Consider the following 22,887-nt stretch of genomic DNA (forward strand, 5'->3'; position numbering starts at 1 on the left):
CAAGCTTTTTTTGAACGCGAGAAAGAAATTAGCAAATTCCTGTGGACCCTACCAAAAGTGCTCAAGAAATTCGTGACCATGAAGAAGTCATTAAGAAACTAATCTTTAAACGTAATTAAAAACTTACCTCTAACGTCAGAAAGTTATACTACTGCTTTAAAACTCCTTGAGGATAGGTACAATAATAAGTATATTAATGCATTACTAGATCTTAAAGCTTCAGGGAAATCCACAGCCTCAAACTTGAGAGATTTCATTAAGCAGGAAATCTCAGCAATTTTAAATCATGAGCCTAAAAATAAAAAGTAAAATACTGGGATACAATTCTTATGTGTATATTGTCTCAGCCTCAACGACTTTCTCAAGTATTTGAAGCGAAGAGCCGTGGCAATGGAGAATGCTGACCATCAACCGAGTCATCAGGTGAAGGAGCTGGGTCATCGGGTTGTAGCACACGCAGCTACTACACAATGCTTATACTGTAAGTTACATGATCATAAAATTTATAATTGCAAAAAATTCCAATTGCTTCCCGCAGTAAGTAGGGTTGAATTCTCCAGAGAACATAAACTCTGCAATATATGTTTGGGGGTGCATCAGGGGAAGTGCTTGAAGGCTCTATCGGGAAAAGGGAAGCGCTTAATAGTTGTACACATTGGTATGTTATCATCTTAATATTGTTAGCTTAAGATCACATAATTTTAGATGGGTGTTATCATGGAATTGAAAAAAGGTTTGTAAAAAAATAAACTCATGCATAGCTAAGCCAGTCGCTAATTTACAATCAGGTTAACATAAAAGTATAGTTTCTATGCCATCTGGTCAATATATGATCATTAGGCTGCTACATGTACGTTTCACATTTTATATTTATCATATTTTTATAGGTAACGAGGATGAATTTGTGGGAAATGGAGAATTAATTTTCGAAAGTAAAAAAGGTGAAGGCGACTCTCATAGAGAGATGAACTCGAAGGAGTTTGAAGAGTGGTTCTCTAGAACTCTGGAAAAATTAGAACCAAACTCCATAATTGTAATGGACAATGCCCCATATCATTCTCGACGCTTGGAACGAGCGTCCTTCTATCAATTGGTTAAAAAAAGACATACAAAGTTGGCTAACAGAAAAAGGTATCTCGTTCCAAGCAGAGATGATAAAAGGACAGCTTGTGGACTTGGTAACACCTGAACGTGAAAAATACTCAGTATTTGTATGCGATACAATAGCGAAGCATTATGCTGCTTCGCCATTTTACATTGAGGTATTAAGATTACCACCGTACCATTGCGAATTAAGTCCTATCGAGTTGATATGGGGCCAAGTAAAAGGCCATGTCGCAGAAAAAGACAAAACATTTAAAATAATTGATTTAAAAAAAAATAAGTGAAGCAATTAAATCTATAACTTCTGGGGCATGGCAACAATGTGTCAATCATGTAATTAAGTAGAATTTGTTCGTTAGGTTCTGTTCAAACGGTTTAATTAATACAAAAAATAGGAACCCCACGAAGCAGGGTTCCAACGACCTTAGTGTACTCAAATTCTGGGTTAAAATTGCCGTTTTGATTGTTTCAGAACGAGCTTATAGACTATTTATGGGGGGTGAGATGTAGGGGGTTGGTTTCTTTCAATATCATTTACATCCCCTAATTTTTAAGTCTTAATTCCTAATAAAATACGTAGGTATCCTAAAAATTTAAAAAAAATGATTTAAAAAAGGGGCAACCCCGCCTTCACAGGAGAAGTTACTATGACCCACCCCCTCCCCCAACCCAAAATCAGCATCAAATTCGACGGGTCATAAAGTACAGTTATACCGATAATTTTTTCTCCTGATGTTCTAAAAACAATTCTTGGCATTTTTCAAAATCTAATAACTATGCAGGTCGAAGTATAATATATATTTTAATAACGATAAATTAATGGATGTTAGTATTAAACAGCATTTAATATTTCAGCTTTAACAACATGGCCTGAACACCGCGGACCATGCAGCAGATAAAAGCCCAGTGGGGGATAATTAAGATGACTGCAAAAAAACTACATTTTTAGAGTGATAACAAATATTAAAAACAGGTGGGGGCCCGCAAACTGTGCCACAGGCAAAAACAAGTGAGGATATTTCTGCGTGGCTCCCTCACGAATTCACAGTCGACACTAATGGGTTTGACTCAGATTACCTCCTTTTAGTTGCTATTCTCTCTAAATGTATGAGCCATGTAGCATAAAAAAACATGTTCTACATTTATTATATCCTGACCAAGATAATATTTTTTTGTACTTCAGAATTCTCCACAAAATTTGATGGAACCAATAAAGATGCCCCTAATAGATAATAAAGAAGATTCTAATGAAAAAGTAATTGCATTTGTGTATTATAATTTACATAATAATAATGAAACAGCCATAACCTTATATTGTTCATGTGTTATTATTGTAAAATAACACCAATAGAATTTTAAAGGAAATTTTCATATTAAAACATGGCTGCTGTTGATTGTACCAAATGAGCTTGCAACCACTATATCAATGAGAAAATGTTATTTATATCAAAGTTTATTCTTTTAGATCTCCGACCTAGAAGACAATGTCGCACATTCGAAACCACCACTGGAAAATTATGAAAATAAAGAAAAAATTAAAAGGTAAGATATTCTTGATTTGATGATTTTTTATGAAATATATAACATATAAATGTTTTGTAATTTGATATAATTTTTGTATTAATAACTAAGTAATATTAGAAAATAATTACCACTCTTTACGCTAACGTAACTCGGGTTAAAACGAATTAGTATTATGCTCTACGCGATTTTGGCGTGTTAATAATAATTATAAATAAGCTTCAGTCTTTGCAGAGTTTTGAATTACTTATTTTATGTAAAACATCCAGAGCACTTGAGGCAATCTCTTGCCATTTTTGTTGTCTCTGCAACTCCAATTCCCGAATTCTTAATCGATCCCTTTCTAAATTAAAGTCCTCTGCATGTTTCTGGATAAGCAACTTTCTCCATTCATCATCAGTATGGAGAAAGTTTTGTGCAGAGGTAAAGAGTGGAACAGGAAACATTAAGTGTAAGGGAAAGATAGCTGTGAGAGTTAGTCCTGTTGGAGACATCTTAGTGATCAGACATATTTGTAAAACCGCTCGTGCCCTAAATAAAGTTTATATTAATTAATTAATTAAATTAAATTGTTTCTAAAAAGTAATTCCGTTGGTTCCGCAACTTAACTCTTAATACGCTTTCTTGTGTAAGACGCGTTTTTGGTTGGGTGGGTATCGGTTCTGATACAGTCCACTAGGGGGCGCTGATTGGAAATGTATGGGCAAATACGTAAACAAATACAAAAACAGTCATACTAAGGGTACTGTGCTGCTCGTCACTATTGTTAAATTAGAGACGTATTTTTATATTACTTTATTAAATGAAAACCCGACTGCACCAAAAAGGCCGAAGCAGAATTTTTAAAACCGGTGAAATGAGTGTTTCATTACTTTTATTCAGCAAGCCAGATACAAAATTTGTAGTAGAATTGGGACATGGAGAGATCCGTGCTAGCAACGAGTGGCTTCAAAATTTCAAAAAACGAAAGAGATTGTTTTCGCCCCATGAAGAGGATATGGCGTGAAATTTTAACAAATTATAAAGCTACAGACAGCACCACAAGCACAATTAATAAATTTGACTTTCCACAGTCACTGAAGGAACTAATGACTAAAATAAACATAGAGACAAACATTTGTAAAGCATTTGAGGGATCTGGAATATAACCCTTTAACCCATCAAGGGTGTTTGTAAAAACTAATAATTTAATTTTGATATATTTTTAAGTTTTGTATTTTAAACCTTTCACGACCACGGGGACGTCGATGTCCCAAGCCACAACACCCCGCAAGTGCTCACGAGGCTGAAAATCGCGCGAGTGATCAAGGGTTAATCGAATATTACATATTGCAGTTCTACGAGTGCGAGTGCTGCACAAATTATTTTTTAAAAGACTCCCTGATCCCGAGGCTTATAATAACGACCAACACCCGTACGTCGACGTAACGCAAGATCTGTTGAAGAGACCGCCGCAGTCTCTGAGAGGATGCAGGAGAATTCGAGGCTGACGATCTTGCGTCGCCCATAAGAACTCCGCCTTTAGCAGACCACAACTTGGCGAATATTCCAACGTGACTAGCACCAGTACAAAATTTAACTGACCCAGGAACTGAAAGCAAACGACCGTAGACAACGACGTTGATTCCTTGAATGGGCACTGGAGCAGTTAGAAACTAACAGAATTTTTAATCGAAAAATCATCTTCAGTGATGTGGCCCATTTCTGGATGAAAGTGTACGTTAACAAACAAAATTGTCGAATTTGGGAGACATCAATCCACACAAAAAAGTCACTGTTTGGTGTGGATGTTAGGCTGGCAGCTTCAATGGTGCATATTTCTTTGAAAACGCAATTGGCCAGGTCATCACTGTCAACGTAGATGATACATGTAGTATCTGTATCATGACTATTAACTATAGTCATAGCTATAAACACTGTCTCGTGCTCATGGTGTGGCGAGGCGCGCGGCGTCAGTATCGCATGAGCCACGGGCGAAAGCGGACGTGCCGCCTGCGCACATGGTTAGTTGTCGAGTAAGTGCATTCAGAGAAGAACATATACAACATTAACCAACTTCTTTTGGCCTGAATTGAATCATCTGGATGCGTCAAGTGACAACTTAAACTATCCGTCCAAATTATTTAGTGTAAAAGACAAAGTTTACCAACTTGAGTGTCGGCGAAGCGCCAGTTTTTTCGCCGACAGTAACCCAAACAAATTAAATCGTTCTTCCGTTACGTTTGAAAAGTATGTAACTCATGTATTTCTTCATTTGTTCGTATTATTTTCGGAGTAAATAACCAAAACAAAAAGTCAATCTAAACACATGTTCTAGGAGGAAGATAAGCGTCACTTTGTGACAAAATTGTATGCTTTATGTTCAACGTCAGAATAACACTATTTCACTTTTAACCCTATGAGTAAAAGAAACAGGAATAAAACATAAACAAAGCAGCGTCGGGCGCCACCAAGCTAGTTTTTTGCAAGTGAACAACCTGTTGCATTCTTTTAAAGTTTTGATTGTAATAAAGTATATAACAATGAAAACAAGTGCGACTCAATTCGAAATGTTGGTGAACTATATGGCAGAGTGAGTATAAAGTATTATATTTTGTTTAAGACACGGTGATTTAAACAAACCCTAAAAAACCCACAAGGAAGGATAAGAAATATAAGGAAATGGAAAGAGCTTACCCATCTTTTAGACGGTGATCCCACAGGAGGAAGTAAAGGGACGGAGAAGTGGAAAAAGGTGAGCATAATTTATTAATTTGATTACACATGGTTGGCTTGACTTCTATTTTAAGTTTTTAAGACATACTTAATAATATGCATGCTGGGATTAGGTACATATTTTTTCGAGGCGTTCCAGCTTAGTCCTCGTGGGTACCGGCGCGTCTGTGGCCGAGACCTCAAGTAGTAATATCTAATCCTATCTAGGGTTGATTACAGTTGTTCATGGGCAGTAGTAGCCACTTGCCATTGGGTGGACTGCATGCTCGTCTGCTACCTGTATTATAGAAAAATTATATTTATAATGTATTCCTTTATGCATGGGTTTAATGTATGGAGTGATTTAAAAAATAAAACCAAAACGAAGTCTGCTAAGATAAATAGAGCACAGATATACAGAGGTACTGGTGGTGGGCCTGCCCTACAGGCAAAGCTAAGCGACCTGGAGCTTCGGGTTTTGCAAATAATTGGTGTCCAAGCAGCTACTGGGTTTACAGATGTGGTTGAAACTTATATATTTTACTACTATATTACTCAATAAATGGTCATCTCAGGAAATCATTGGTTACACCATTTTGTTTATGTTTATTTTACTTCGGTGTGTTATATATTGGCCTTAACAATCAATAGGCATTCGCCTTAAACAAAATTATTACGAAGAATTCATCCGATCCTGCACTGCCGCCGTGCCGTGGGAACGCTGACTCCGCACCACCGCTCCGTTTCCACTGTATAGTCCCGAACGTGTGAATTCACTCTGGGCGCTAACATTGCCCCAGCAAGTCACTTAGGATATTTAGTTATAATTTACGAGTAGGTTACATTTAATCCAAAACTTGTAATCGGTTTTGATTAAATACATGTATGAAATCAAACTCGTCTTGAAGGTCTTGAAGTCATGTAATAATATAGTCACATAAACGGTACAGAGTAACGATATAACAATTATACGTAAGTAAGTTCACACTAGTGATTAGAAGTATTATAACTACACAAGTATCTCCGTTATTCGACTGCTCTTGCTGAAGTCTCCGACCAGAATGTCGCTCTCTGTTAATTCGAGCGCCGCCAAGGTGTCGTCCCCACTTCACCTACCCGCATCTGTTTTTAAACTGTAGTATCAAATGAGTCACTTATTACTTTAATGTAACGTTATAAAAATGTGATATCGTTAATATCCAAGCTTCTTATTAACGACGATAACATTCGGCCGTCCTGCTCACACGTTCGTCCTCGATCGTGTATGGTCTGATGCAAGAGCTGCAAAAGAAAACCAGTTGTTTAATGACTAAGTCCAGAAGAGTTACACATTTTCTTGTAATACCGACTCGCACGTAAGAGGCCCGAACTGTTTATCAAAAACATGGCTTTAACTATACGCATTTTCTTGCAATACCGACTCGCATGTAAAAGGCCCGAACTGTTGATCCGAACCAAGGCTTAAACTAGGTGATGTTCATATAGAATCACACTAGTTGTGTATTACCTAGGTTATAAATCTGCCCCAACAGTGTTCACCACGGATTTCTGTTGCAGGCATAGTTCATAAGGACTCTTTACATAAATGTCATATGCGCGACAGGTATTGAAGCGAATGCATTAGACCATTGTTAAATAATAAAAAACACGGTTATAACTAGGTGATGTTCATATAGGATCACTCTAGTCATGTATCACCGCAGTTTTTATACCTTGCTTACGATAACATTCGGCCAGTGCTCAACTCAAATTTACTCTAAAAATGCAATATTCACTTAATGTCTTCAAGGTACTCAATGCCTTGGGTCAACCCAACCATATGCATCACCAAGAGACACCCGCGAACATCACACTGCTCGAGGCATCTGCACTAATCCATCTTAACTCCAGATAAATAAAAATCAAACCACAAAGTTTCCTACACCTACAGTAATGACAACATCTAACTGCCCACTTTACTTATGTCTGGATTCTAAGTCCAATAGTTAAATCTCCAACAACTATTGATTCGATAAAGTTACGCATCAGAATAACTACGTTTATCTTATTAGTCCATTTCGGAATGCTCAACAACCTGTTCAATAACTGTTATACTGATAGATAGATACTGATAGATCTATAGTTGGCCACTAAATGAATCTGTGCGACTCAAAATACTATTATAACATTATTTTATTACTACTTAGTACTTCTTTTAATTATTACAATGTTATTTTATACAAATAGTTGCCTTTCCAACGTACGTCTTTTATCAACTGATGAAGCAGTATCAAAATAATAATATATCGTGAATATTTGAAATGAATGATATCAAAGTTAAAGACTAAATAATGGTAAACAAACCATGAATTTCACACAATAAGTACAACACGTAATAAGTTGTATGAACCCAATTTTTTACGTTATTTATCACAAATTCACATTATTTCTTTCAAAGTAGGGCCACATAACCCACTTTTGAAAGTCCGAAAGAAATTTCATTACATTAAATTGAATTTATATTCAGTTATAATAATACATACTATTGCATGAATTTCAAAATTTAATTAATAAAGCGAAGGACCCATGTGTTCACGTCAGCGACATACTTGTCAATTGTGTAATAAGCTTAACTTTTTTTTTTTTTTTCACCTAAAGTTTTAAATCAAGATTCCCATAAGGAAGTTATAGTTTGGGCTATTTTACTGTAAAAGTTATGCATTATACTAAGGAAGATTTGCTAGACTTTACGCAAAACGTCGTTTTTTTAAAAAAAAAAATCAAATAATGTTATTGAAAGAATAAACACATTAAAATGGTCCGTTAATCTAAACGGAGTTTAAACAGACCTTGTCTTACATTGAGTTCCTCGGAAGCGGATTTTTTTTTTCGTAGGTAGTTATCAAACGGATAGTTTCCGATAGATTGAATACATACTCGTAAACTACCTACCAAGAAAAATGACTTCAGAAACCGGCCATTATTTAACTATACTTATTTGTGTCTACAACTGATAAAAGATTTTTGTTAAACACGCTTTTATTTTTGCCACGCTTTTATTAACTTGACCTGTATGTATGTAACGGAATATTTGAATTCGATTTTTACCTACTTTGAACGGTCAGATTTGTTTAAAAATTTTGAAATACTTTGACATGACATGATTTTAATAATCTTGTCCAATTCTAATTTTGTCTCATCACGATCGTCAGATTTAAAACTATAACTGTTTTACATAACATGTGGCTCCTTATCAATCACAACCTAAAATTTCTATGACCTGAAAAAGGTCTATTAAAGTTGATCATGATTTTATACCAGCCAGCCAAACAAACAGTTAGTCAAACTATCTTATGATACACCTTATTACCGAACAATTCATAATCATTATATATATTTCAAACGCCTCGGCTTCACCTGACTTTTATATAGTTTGTAATAAAAAATATATTAGTGCGTAATATCTGTATAGATTATATTAATATAATATGTATCATTTACAACCAACACTCTCAAGGAGACGCTCGATGTTTCTATAGAGAAAACCTAGACATGACGCAATTGTGAACCGTATGAAATTTATATGAAAAGTAAATTATTGTATAAGAAAATCCCATCGAAATGTACCTATGGTTTTATTTGATTACATTATTAAACAACATTATTATTCATTCGGCTATGATATACATATAATAAGAATGAAATCTTCACGTGTTTACATCGAATATATTTGAAAAAGAAAAATTTTTATCTGTCGGTTTGTATGTTTGAAAATGCATTAAAACCAAAACTACGAAGTTGATGTCAAAAATATACATTTTTTTTTTTAAACATTACATGACCAGGTAATGGAGAATTTCAAATTACCAATGTACTCCGTGATCTTGACAGAGTGCATTGTATAATTCAAATTATATTTTGAATCCACATGAACAAAGTCGCAGGCAAGACTCGTTTTAAAAATGCAATTCAAATTATATTTTGAATCCACATGAACAAAGTCGCAGGCAAGACTCATTTTAAATATGGTATACAAAAGACTATCTAAATTTATGTAAGATTCAGTGACCGTTTCTCACTTAATACGTATAATAACTTAATTGCTGTAACTTGTAAATAGAACTAAGCTCAAGTTATAAAAGCATCAATTTATTATTATTATTTTACTTAAAATAATTTATTCTTTATCCCATACAAAGTGGATCCCGTTTATCATTTCGTAAGTGGCTCACATAATTGATAATATCGATAGTCTAAGCGCCTCAACGTTTAAGGTACAAACTTCATTTACCAGTATTTGATAGTGCCCAATTTTCAAACCAAAAGGACGTGTAATGTGTCAAATTCAATAAAGGTTCAAAATTACGAGATGTAAAGAAATATTCATACAAAACGAAACGTTGCATACTAAATTTAAAACAGACATTTAATATTCTGTATAAGTGAAATGGGAGGTTGTTTTTTTATATATAATATTCCAAAGACCGCTGCGCATAAGTTTCTCAGTTTTCTCATAGATCATTAACTAATGTGCATTTATACTTTATGGGAGTCAAAACACAGTAGTACACAGTACTGCGTGAGTTCGCCTAGAATTGATGGAATGCTAAATTTGGTAACGTACGTATGCTTCTTTCATAACAATTACGTATCAAGTATATGAAATCAAAAGGAAACTTTCATTGATTTATAAAATGAAAGTGTGAACAATGTAGATGTGAATTTTCAATGTAGAAGTTTATTTTTAAATATAGTCAATTAATGTCCAAAAAAAAAAAAAAACAATAAACCTTAAACTCATTTACCATTTCCCTCGTGGGTACACTCAGCCACTGAATACCGTGGTCGTGATACTTATTTGCAGTCAGTTAAATATGTACCACGTAGATATTATACATTTCTGTACAATTATGAATAATCAAAATTTTGCAACTTAATAAACGTGTCACTTATATCAAGTAGGTATACTGTACTCTGTAACTGCGTTTGTTGCTACCGCATAGTCCCCTCCATACAATAATAACAAACGCATATACGTAAACCCAGTTTGAAACATTAAAAGTTATCAAAAATAAATTCAAATCTAACCTGTATGCAATTTCTGGCGTACATTAGCCTATATTAACAACCATTAGGTTCCCACATCTATAAAGACTGACATTTAAGATTAAAGATCCTTAAAATATTTTCATAAGTACGTGTATTTCTATATATTTCAAAGTAGGTGTAACTTTAGAACAATTAGGATTTACTTTTTACACCACAGACTTTAACCAAATGGACAGATTTACCACAAGAACTGCCTTGCAAAATTACTTTTAGACACTTCTTCACAGAAAATGCACTTATTTTGAAGTAAACACCTCAGTTTACAATGTTAACAAGTAATTTGCTAAGAGTAAAGTTTGTTCACAAAATTTAAGTATATCATTTTCAGAGGGTATTAACATTTCATTGAATTACTAGTCTCAATCTATCCATTTTCTTAATTCAAATGAGTTTGCCCTTACATCAACGACATTTATCTACCCCCATTTTTACTTATTTTACCAAGATAAATTCACATATGACAAAATAATGTTTTAACTCACGGTTTTTATTCCTGTGTCAAGTATGTTCGTACTTACGAATCGCCGTCCATGATTGTGAGCTGGTTCTTGTACACTTCTGATGAAATCAAACTCGTCTTGAAGGTCTTGAAGTCATGTAATAATATAGTCACATAAACGGTACAGAGTAACGATATAACAATTATACGTAAGTAAGTTCACACTAGTGATTAGAAGTATTATAACTACACAAGTATCTCCGTTATTCGACTGCTCTTGCTGAAGTCTCCGACCAGAATGTCGCTCTCTGTTAATTCGAGCGCCGCCAAGGTGTCGTCCCCACTTCACCTACCCGCATCTGTTTTTAAACTGTAGTATCAAATGAGTCACTTATTACTTTAATGTAACGTTATAAAAATGTGATATCGTTAATATCCAAGCTTCTTATTAACGACGATAACATGTATATAAGTAATTCGGTGTTTCTGTGTCCTGGCTGTAGCATCTCGACGCAATATATAACTTGTGTAAAAATATGTACAATAAAAGGGAATGGTAGTTGATATTTTTATCTGCTAAAAAAAGATATTGTTGTAATTATGTAAAAAATAATATTTTTATAACAAAAGGCACAAGATGAAGACCCAGACCGCACTCTGACGTTAACACCAACTCCACATGAAGAAAGCCCAATTATTAACATAAGTAAAGTTCTTTAATGTTGGATATTTAACAAAAAAAAAGCTTTGTCAATAAAACTATTGTCCACCTATATGATAGGATTGAAGAAATTGATTATAGACCACAAACAACAGCTGTCTCTTTGGTGGTCAGGTGGTACTCATGTTTGCATTTACTTTTATCATCAGGAATTATAGGCGATTTGAAAACATTTGGCAGCAGGTTGGCAACAAACGTATATTTCTATAAATCTCACTCTAATAGTAGTGTAGAGGCTCCAATTAAGTACAATAACAATTACACACTCTTCAGTTCATACTTAGTTATATTTATCAGTAACAATAATGTTACATAATTTTTATAGATCCATTTGAGCCTTGGAATGTGCCGGGACCATCCCAAGAGATTACAGTTGTCTCAGTGCCGGCATACAAGTGGATGAGGAAGCTGAAATGGATGCAGCACATGTAGTGGATGCAGCATGTGTCACCCCACCACCAGGACCATCAAGAGTCCCAGCACAGCAGGGTCAAACCCCTCGTGGTCGGAGTAGAAGGTCATCCCGAAGGATCATTGGGTCTCCACGGCACCGGAGGACCCATACTCATATGAATACGGTTTCACAAAACCTTGCCCATACTGATGATGAATGGAGAAAGTTGCTTATCCAGAAACATGCAGAGGAAATTAATTTAGAAAGGGATCGATTAAGAATTCGGGAATTGGAGTTGCAGACACAACAAAAATGGCAAGAGATTGCCTCAAGTGCTGTGGATGTTTTACATAAAACAAGTAATTCAAAACTCTGCAAAGACTTATGTAAATCCATCCTCGCTCATGACATTTTTGTTATGTATGCAATTCTTATTCAGTCGACTGATTCATTAACACTGCTGTTATAACTGAAATAGTTGTGCCGGTGGTGCCGCCGGAGACAAACCACAGAAGGTTCTACCATCTTATGAGCGACTCTGAAGGCTTTTAACACACCTGTACCCTTACCAGAAGTTTTCAAAACAACGCAAATTTTTACGTTATGCTCAATCCATTCTTCTGTTCCGTTAGATTCAGTAGAATGATTTGTCAAAAACGCACCACTGAGTAATATAGTGTATATTCCTATTTTCAATGGAATTGTTAATACCGGATTTGACTCCTCCCAGACATACATCTCCCATTGACAATCAACCTGTAAGGCAGCATACTCCCAACCCTAGGCCTACAATAGCGTCGCCAGAAAGTCGAGGTTCTAGAGAGTCTAGAAGACGCCATCGGGTCGGCCGCAGTTCTGCCACTCAGCAGCGGCGCCCGGCTCAGTACCTCAACATCCCTCGACGCCGCCACGTATATGGGCGACCTTATACCTCCGAAGACGCGTCAACGCAATTTGCCTATATGAGCGCTGGCGCGTTTTAACACAACAGTTAGCCTCCGAGCATATGCGATTGCGGGAAGGGAGCTGGAGGAACGACAGGCGGAGCGGGAACAACGCAGGGCCGAAATGATGCAGTGGCAAACGATTGCCGCTGACCTCATTCAAAACAGAGAAAGAGCGCGACAGGCAGAGCTGGACCTTCGGCGAACTGAAGTGGCTCGATGGCAGACCCTTGTTGGGAAATTATTTGAGATTATAGATAAACACATAAATAAATAACTTTTATATCACGGCGTGCGTAAATGGACGTTTTACGCACGCTTCGCGTGCGCAAAACCCCCATTTCCGACCCCGTAATATAAAATTTTATACAACACGCGGACGAAAAATGTTTTTCTGACTCGTGTGATTGCAGTCCTCGCCTGCGGCTCGGCCTGCAAACTCACACTTGTCAGAAAAAAATTTTTCGTCCTCGTATTGTAATGTACTATTATAATAATAGTTCATTGTTACAAATACAAAAAAAAACATTTTGTTTACATTGACTGCTTAGCTATAACGAAACGCACTCTCCGAATTTGGTCGTGTTACAATGATGTTTACAACATGGCTGCTTACGATTACGAGTACTGTGCGTGTTAATATCTCTGTTATCCATTGTTATCTGTTTGTTAAATATTCCTGTTATAGTGTTGTTCTGTTATTTTGTTGAGTTTTTTTTGTTTCGTTTTGTTTGTTTTGTTGTTCTTGTTATAATGAGTGATTCCCAACCGGGTTCGAGTGGCCTGCAGAAGTTTTCTTCTCCAAAGAAGAAACGAGCGAGGTGTTCACTCAGTTCCTCGGAGAAAACAGTTATATGTAACATTTATAAAACTATCGAAGAAATGTGGCCAAAAGATACAGTAAGTTTTATATACAGTAAAGATGTCGCAAAAAAAACTGCAGAAACTGCCGGCGTACATTTGAGTACTGTGTACCGAATAATAAAAGAATATCGAACTCATAAACGAGTTTCGTCACCGACTCCAGCTCCTAAAAAGGGGACAATAATGGACAAATTGGACGATATGACCTTGAGTGGAATTCGTAAGAAGGTGCACATGTTATTCTTTGATAACGATCCACCAACAATTGAAAAAGTTTTAAATTTAGTGAACGAGGACGACAGCTTACCAAGCTTTAAAATAACTACCTTTCAAAAAGTTTTAAATAAACTAAAGATTAAATATTTGAAACGGTCGAGACGAAGTGTTCTCATTGAAAAGGAAGAAATTGTGCGATGGCGCTTCTATTATCTTCAAAAAATGTTAAGGATGAGAGAACAAAGACGCAAAATTTATTATTTGGATGAGACTTGGGTTAACGAAGGTACATAAACAATTTTAACTTATTTTTTATATAGAATCAATCATTTCTGTATACTTATTGATCTTTATTTAAACAGTAACCATATAAATTATTATTAATAAGTAGAATTTAAATGTCATAATCAATATTTTATCACATCTTTGGCACACACTGTGTATAAAATTATTTATATTAAAATAATTTAAAGCAATAATATATTATTTGGTTTCAGGACATACAAAAAGTAAAATATGGCAAGACCTTTCCATTGAGTCTGCTCGACAAGCCTATCAGGAGGGACTCTCAACTGGCTTGAAAGCTCCATCGGGAAAAGGGAAGCGCTTGATAGTTGTACACATTGGTATGTTATCATCCTAATATTGTTAGCTTAAGATCACATAATTTTAGATGTGTGTTATCATGGAATTGAAAAAAGTTTTGTAAAAAAATAAACTCATGCATAGCTAATCAGGTTAACGTAAAAGTATAGTTTCTATGCCATATAGTCAATATATGATCACTAGACTGTTACATGTACTTTTCACATTTTAATATTTATCATTTTTTTATAGGTAACGAGGATGGATTTGTGGAAAATGCAGACTTAATTTTCGAAAGTAAAAAAGGTGAAGGCGACTATCATAGAGAGATGAACTCGAAGGTGTTTGAAGAGTGGTTCTCTAGAACTCTGGAAAAATTAGAACCAAACTCCATAATTGTAATGGACAATGCCCCATATCATTCTCGACGCTTGGAACGAGTTCCTTCTATGAATTGGTTAAAAAAAGACATACAAAGTTGGCTAACAGAAAAAGGTATCTCGTTCCAAGCAGAGATGATAAAAGCACAGCTTATCGACTTGGTAACACCTGAACGGGAAAAATACTCAGCATTTGTATGCGATACAATGGCGAAGCAGCACAACATTGAGGTATTAAGATTACCACCGTACCATTGCGAATTAAATCCTATCGAGTTGATATGGGGCCAAGTAAAAGGCCATGTCGCAGAAAAAAACAAAACATTTAAAATAATTGATTTAAAAAAATATTAAGTGAAGCAATTAAATCTATAACTTCTGCGGCATGGCAACAATGTGTCAATCATGTAATTAAAGAGGAAAAGAAAATGGCAGAACTTGACGGCATTTCAGATAATGTAATTGACAATTTTATTATTCGAGTGACAGACAGTTCAACAAGTCCATCAAGTTCTGCCAGTGATGAAGAAGATGAATAATTTATTTATGATGGTATTCTTTCCCGTTTGACGTAAATTTGATGAATAATAACAACATGTCTGTAATTTTGAACAAGACTCTTACAAACTTTAATAATTACAATCTGGAGTTTACTAATATCTGCATTCTCTTTATATATAAAAGTACTAACTGGACTAACCTTCGAAATTTCTTCAGGAGTCTTATTCAAAATCTATAATGGGCGGCCAAAAAACCTTAAGGATTTGTATTTTTACATGATGTATTACATACTTGTAATTTGTGCTATTTAATTTAATCATTTTAACCCGTTCATACATGTAATAATAGCTAAATAAATATGTACTAAACTCCAAGCTTTTATTTTTATTTTTAGTTACTACTAAACCAATTTCAATTTTATTTTCCAATCTACTCTGGGAATAGAGTACTTACTAACTTACAGTCTATTTATTCTCTTAGAGTCCAAATACGAGACGTGTACATATTGCCATGGAGGATATTGAACTACCATTACTCTAAATTACATTATTTTATTCATTCTGATTAAAATAGAATATCACACAGCATTATATCTAAGAAAATTGTATAAATTCACTTAATACGCATTTAAATGCTGATTTAAAATATATCTTGCGAGATTATTCTCGAAATCTAATTAAACTCAAGGTCAAATATTTATTCACAATATTTAATTCAAACCAGACATTAGGTATAGTGTATAGAATAGGATAGAAAATAACGGAAATTTTCTTTTATTTTACATAATATTATACATTAATAAATTGTGCTAATGAAAAAAGGTTATTGTTATATGCCCGTTATCGGTTGCTAAGCGACGATTGTTGGTAAACATTCTTCTTCCAATTTGGCTGGAGTATAGGTCGCTCAACGGCCGTTTTGTTCCTTAAATCTGAATGTATAAAAATATGGATGTGGCATATGCAAGTTGAATGTTAGTTTAAATATTATGGTGTCTTTTTGTGCTTACGAATAATACTTATTTTTATTGTTTCTTTATTTGGTGTTATTTTAATTGTTAAGGAATACTGCACGTCCGCGAACTCGTGGTGGCCCGCTACGAGTTAGAGGTGTCCGAGTTCGCGGGGGCAGAGGTGGTGGTGGTGGGGGTGGTACTGATGGTGCTGTTGGTGGTGGTACTTGTGGTACTGCTGGTGCTGGTCGTACTGACACTGCTGGTGATAGCGTTGATGGTGGCATCGCTACAATTGCTGTGGCGGCAATACGCGACCGCGGCCGCGGTGGTGTTCGCTCACGAGGCGGTCGCGCACGTCGCGGTCGTGCACGTGGTGGTGGTGGCGCACTGGGTGGACGCGGTGCTTCACGACCTGGGCCCTCCAGTTTTGACGAGTTAGCTTTAACTTTTTTTAAATTTTTTTTGTTCTTTTTATTTATTATCTTTTTATCAACCTAGGACCATCGTTTGTATATTAATATAATCGTTTCAATTTTAGACTTGACATTGTACCTATCGAGGACATTCCGATCGGTGAGGCCCTTGAGACTCCGCTTCATATAAGACTCGCGCGCTTATGGCCACCGTAAGTAATTGTATATTTGTTGTAATTATTAAATGTTTTAGTGTGGCGATAATAATAATTATTATTTTTAAATCCTTATATAGACCCCGACCAGATCTGATACCGACTCCAGAGGGGATCCTGCCTCCACCAGAGCCACTAGCTTGTCACCCTCCATTGCCTGCCATGTAAGTTGCTTACACACTTATTTTTTTGTTCTTTTCTCTAGAAACATAGATGATACCCTGTCGTCAACCCATTACTATCCACCGGACTGGTCAAATGGGTATTGGTAGACTTCACATTAAGAACTTATTTTAAAAGATATATTAGGTTCCCTCACGATGTGTTTTCTTCACGTCACTTGGGATTCGAACGGACCCCTCGATCGAGAGGCCAAGTTTCAACCACTAAGCTATCACTGCTATTTTCTGATACTAAAAAATACATAATAATCAGGTCGGGTTCAACAGCCGAGTCATCGATGCAGCCTCCTCGTCCGCCACGTCACTCTCGTCAGACTTTAAATGACGAACAAATAGGGCGCATCATCAATTATGGTAAGATGCTTAATTTATCTTGGGATTTGCCCAGAAGAGAATTGTTGGTTTTCTGGTGGCTAGATTGTTTACCTTTTTATTATTGATTACAGGAAGCGAAGAAAGCTCAGACGAGAGTGACGATGAGGTTCCGGAGTTTCTGGAGTCTCCAGTTCATATACCCAGATCGGTATCAGGCTTTCTGGAGACTCCGTTGGACGAGGATGTCGGTGACGAGGCTCATAACGCTCCGCAAGGCAACGATGTGAGTGTCACTCCAAGTGCTACGGACCAGCCTTGGGGTTTGTATGATTTTGATTGGAGAAAGTTTCCGAATCCCCCGATACCACCTGTATCTAGAAGGGAAACTTTTTCAAACAGAAATGTAGGTCCGACAGCTCCACGTGTTGACCCATGTGACATTTTTATTGACATATGGGATCAACAATTTTTGGAGTACATCGCATCGGAGACGAACAAATATGCTCAGCAGGTGGCTCAACAAATGTTTCTTACCGGTGACCTCCATCCCAATAGTAGAATTACCAGATGGCAGGATACATCAGTTGAAGAACTTTATCTGTTTTTTGCCATTCTCATTGGGATGGGAGTCCTCAGTAAGTCACAGTTAAGTGAATACTGGGCTACCAGCAACGACATGTTCCAGACTCCGAATATTGGCCCGCACATGTCCTATAATCGTTTTAAATTATTATCTACATTTATTCACTTTAATGATAATCTGGGCATGTGTGCGTCAGTACTGGAACGCTCCGATGCGAAAATCTTTAAAATTATGCCAGTTCTGTCCCATCTTAATAAAAAAATCCAATCATTGTATAATCTGGGGCAAAATATTGCCCTAGATCAAGGATGGCGAACCAATGGCACGCGTGCCGTTGATGGCACGCGACACAATATTTTGGGCACGTCACCGATCACAAGAAAAATATGAAATAGGTACGACCTACCTATCCGCAATAATAATATACCTGGTAGGTATTTTATGACGAGCGAACGCGAGCGCGTGCTCCTCCGCTGCCGATTGTTCGGGACAGTTCGGGTTAATTCGGGTTAGGTGCGCGGGGTGGGGGCGGCCCGGCGGCAGGCGGAAAGGGCGCTGCGCGGCATTATTGCGTTGTTTGCGCTCATTTGTCTTTGTTTACGTCGTCGTAGATTTCAATTGCTAATCACGCTTTGTTTATATACGCATAATATAGCATTTTTCATTCGTATAATTATGTATTAAAGTATATTTGAGTTATTTGTATGACTTTTAACTGTTATTTAATATGGCAAGTTCAGCAAAAAAGCAAAAAGTGCAAGATAGTAAAAGTATCAGAGAATTTCAAACTTGGTGGACTGAGAAGTATGGCATGATTAGTAAAGGTGACAAAGCAGTGTGCGTTTTATGTTCCGGAACAGTGGTATGTAGAACATCGTCTGTTAAACGACATTTTGAAACAAATCACAAATTCATTAGTCAAAAAAGCGAAGCAGAGCAAAAGGAATTAATTGCAAATGCATTGAAAGACAGAAATAAACAGTCAACATCAATGTTTAACTATGTTGCCAAAAATTGTCATACGAGCGCGGCAAGTTACGTGGCTGCAAATGTTATTGCCCGGCATGGTAAACCTTTTCAAGAGGGAGAGTTTTTGAAGGAAGCTTGGTTAGCATGCGCGCCTTCTCTCTTTGATGATTTCGATAACAAAGAGAAGATACTTCAGCGCATCAAAGTTACTCCTCTGTCAAGAAACACAATAAAGGAACGAATCTTAAAACTGGCCGAAAATGTAACAGACCAACAAAAAATTGACATTAGCTCTGCTCCTTTTATATCGCTATGTCTTGACGAAAGCACTGATGTCACTAAATCTGCAAGATTAGCTGTTTTTGCTCGATATTGCGCGGGAAATGTCATTAAGGAAGAATTAATAGCTATGAAATCATTGGAAACAACTACAAAGGGCACAGATATTTGTATGGCCGTTAAAAATTCGCTTGCAGAAATAGAAATTGATTAAAAAAATTGTTTGGAAATAAAATTGTTGTGGATGGTGCTCCAAGTATGGTGGGTAAAAAAATGGTTTCATTAGTTTATTTAAAACAGACGTAGGACATTCAATTCTGGAATTCCACTGCATCATTCATCAACAAGCCTTGTGTGCTAAGAGTGGCTTAACGTCTCTTGATAATGTACTGGCAGTTGTTTCGAAAATAGTCAACCTTATCTCATCACAGGCTTTAAACAAGCGAAGTTCGATGCTTTGTTGGATGAAGTTAACTCGGTGTACAACGGCTTACTGATGTATAATAATGTTCGCTGGTTGAGTCGCGGGCACGTACTTGAAAGATTTGTTAATTGCTTGGAGGAAATCAGACTGTTTCTGCAAAATGAGGGAAAACTTGAACAATATTCACAATTGTTGGACGTTACGTGGCTTTCAAAATTGATGTTCTTTACAGATATATGCCAACATTTAAATACTCTAAACGTGAAGCTTCAAGGCAAAGCCAAAACAATTATTGTTATGATAGATCTGATTCGCGCTTTTAAGGCTAAACTGCAAGTTTTCAGGAACGATATCGACATCAAAAACTACAAATATTTTCCAAACTTAAAAAAATATATGAACGATTTAGATATACATGAGGCACCAGACAAAGAAAAAGTTACCGACGAATTTATTTTTGTGATTGATTATTTAATTAAGGAATTTTCAATGAGATTTTCTCATTTCAAGGAATTATCGGAAACACTTAAGTTTATTATGTACCCTGATGTGACTTCATTTGATAAAATGAACTTGTCCCAATTCGATTGGTTGGAAATCGAAGAATTTGAAATGCAGCTGATTGATTTTCAATCAAGTTCAATATGGGTTAAAAAATTTATTGATATGAGGGCAGAATTAGAAATAAATGAAAGAGAAAGACTAACAGGTAACATTAGTGGAAATGCTGATAATAAAATATTGGAAATATGGAATGCATTACCAGACACATTTAAATGTTTGAAGAAGCTGGTTCATTCCATTTTAACTATATTTTCGTCTACCTATGCTTGCGAGTCCCTATTTTCAGAGATGAATAATATTAAGAACACGGTTAGAAACCGTTTAACAGATGAATCCAGTTCAGCATGCATCTTGCTAAAAGTTACATCTTACAACCCTAATATAAGTAATTTGTCATCTAATCTGCAACAACAGAAATCTCACTAATTTTATTTTAAGTTACCTTTTATAAACCTTACCCTGTACCTTTTTAAAGTAAATAAAGATTTTATAATATTTATTATTATTATTTTCTCGATAATCACTAAGTCAAAATTATGATGGCACGTCTATGACCTTATCAAACATTTCCATAGAATAAATGGCACGTTGTTACTTAAAGGTTCGCCATCCCTGCCCTAGATGAATCTCTTCTGCTGTGGAAAGGTTGGTTAGATATTAACCAATTAATTCCCAATAAAGCTGCCAAAGTGGGGATTAAAACTTATGAGATTTGTGAATCTCAAACCGGTTATTTATGGCGGTTTGAGGTTCATGCCCATAAGAAATCTCCACCGCAGCAGTTGGAAGATCCATCAAAAGCATTCACGCCTGCTCTGGTGTTAAGACTTTTACATGGCCTTGAATACAAAGGGCACACGGTGTGGATGGACAATTTTTATAATTCCCCTTGCCTAGCTCGCCGACTCAAGTCGCTGGGATTTGACTGTGTAGGAACCCTGCGGACAAATCGTCAGTTTGTACCACAGGCCCTACACAACCTAACTAAGGCGGATATGGGTCCTGGCCAGATTACTGGTCTTACCTCAGGTGACATCGATGTCATAGTATGGCGAGACAAGAATAAAGTTTCTATGATCTCTACGTACCATGGCAACGCTGTCGCTCAAGAGCGCGAGTCCGTCAAACCCATCTTGATATTGGATTACAACATCATGATGGGTGGGGTGGACAAAAAAGACCAGTTGCTGGCCATGTACCCAATGGAACGAAAACGTACAAGAGTATGGTACAAAAAACTTTTCCGCCGTCTCTTAAACATCTGTTCTGAATTCTTATATCATTCACCGCAGTTCTTCCAATCATCTCAATACTTCTCCTCTAACTCATAGAATCTTTCGTATGAATCTTGTAAGATCTCTCATAACTAAATATTCACGTCCTAAATTTTCATCTTTTTTTCCGGCTGTAACCGGACAGAACAGAAAAATTGACCTGACTCAACGAATCGAGAATTACCCGAAAGGGGAGACTCATTACCAGCGCCGGTTGTGCACCCTCTGTAAAAGGAAGGTGCACACGTACTGTCCCGGTTGCAGAAAAACTGTTTGTATAGGGGAATGTAATCGTAAATTACTAGGGCTGTACAATTTAACCGGCCAATCCGGCTAAAAAAGTTAGCTAAATTAATTAGCTAGCTAACCGATAGGCTTAGCTAATTTAACCGGTTAACTTAATTAGCTCAGCTAATTAGCTAACGGCTAACCGGCTAATTTTTTTTTTTTCAGCTATTCACTGTACTTTTAGTGATTTTTATGATTTTAAAAATTTACAAAAAGGTTGGGGATATAATTTTAATAAAACCAAAGATGGAAATAATGTTGTATGGAATGATATAAAAATGATTAAAGTAACAAAGAATAACCCATTTTCTTTTTTTATTAAACAATCATACAACCAGCAGGATTTTTCTGAAGTATGTGTTCGAAATAGACGAACTAAAATGTTACCTTTAGAGCAATTAACATTAGTTAAGGCTTATACAGGCAAACAAATGCTTAGCGAAAACAAAAAAAAAGATTTGCGCGAGTTAATTGCAAAACAATTAATACCAAATTTTTATTCTGATTTTTATAATTCTATACTATAATTAGATGTTAAATAACGGTGTTTGATGGCTAGTGGGGTACCTTTACAAACTAATTATGTATAGTTAAGATAGAGGTGCTACTTTTAGATACTTTTTGCTACTTGTTTACTAAGATTATGATAAGAACACAATGACTGATTAATAATTTATTTAGAAGTTCTATTTTTTGTTGTCATTCATATTTTATACTAGCTACTTTGATAAACCTCTAGTTCCCATACTTTAGAAATTTTCTTTATTTTTGAGTTCCTCTTAATTATTAAATATTATACTAAGCTATGATTAAGATTGGTTGAGGTGCAAATTTTGTAACCTGTCTTGTACCTGTCTATTAATATTTCATAAGAAATACGGCTCATTGATAATTTCATTAAGAAGTTTATTTTTATTTTGTTATTTTATACTTACATAAACTTTTAGTTACCATAAAACTATCTCTATGATAACT

General features: G+C 35.9%; 1 protein-coding gene and 1 long non-coding RNA gene across 3 annotated transcripts; both read left to right on the top strand.

Moving 5' to 3' along the window:
- Positions 1-862: 862 nt before the first annotated feature.
- LOC140755573 (uncharacterized) lies at positions 863-12,261 on the top strand. Of its 2 annotated transcripts, XR_012103804.1 has the most exons (5): positions 863-2,113; positions 2,288-2,359; positions 2,570-2,646; positions 5,228-5,359; positions 11,477-12,261. It is a non-coding gene; the product is annotated as an uncharacterized LOC140755573 (long non-coding RNA). The 2 variants fall into 2 exon arrangements; XR_012103803.1 differs by lacking the exon at positions 11,477-12,261 and having other exon boundaries at positions 5,228-5,722.
- Positions 12,262-13,577: 1,316 nt separating this feature from the next.
- On the top strand, positions 13,578-15,757 carry LOC140755562 (uncharacterized). Its single transcript, XM_073090855.1, has 3 exons — positions 13,578-14,271; positions 14,483-14,611; positions 14,823-15,757. Exons 1-3 carry the CDS (start codon positions 13,659-13,661, stop codon positions 15,302-15,304), a joined length of 1,224 nt encoding a protein of 407 aa, XP_072946956.1. The 5' UTR covers positions 13,578-13,658; the 3' UTR covers positions 15,305-15,757.
- Positions 15,758-22,887: the final 7,130 nt, after the last annotated feature.

This window comes from Epargyreus clarus, unplaced genomic scaffold (assembly GCF_041222505.1).
Source record: "Epargyreus clarus isolate Ecla_fem2 unplaced genomic scaffold, WU_Ecla_fem_2.2 ptg000033l, whole genome shotgun sequence".
In the NCBI taxonomy this organism is placed as follows: domain Eukaryota; kingdom Metazoa; phylum Arthropoda; class Insecta; order Lepidoptera; family Hesperiidae; genus Epargyreus; species Epargyreus clarus.

Bases quoted from the DNA above. Each gene is read 5' to 3' on its own strand.
- LOC140755562 (XM_073090855.1), top strand. From the start codon at position 13,659: ATGAGTGATTCCCAACCGGGTTCGAGTGGCCTGCAGAAGTTTTCTTCT. The intron at 14,272-14,482 runs GTACATAAACAA...ATTTGGTTTCAG, and splicing joins TGAGACTTGGGTTAACGAAG to GACATACAAAAAGTAAAATA. The intron at 14,612-14,822 runs GTATGTTATCAT...ATTTTTTTATAG, and splicing joins CTTGATAGTTGTACACATTG to GTAACGAGGATGGATTTGTG.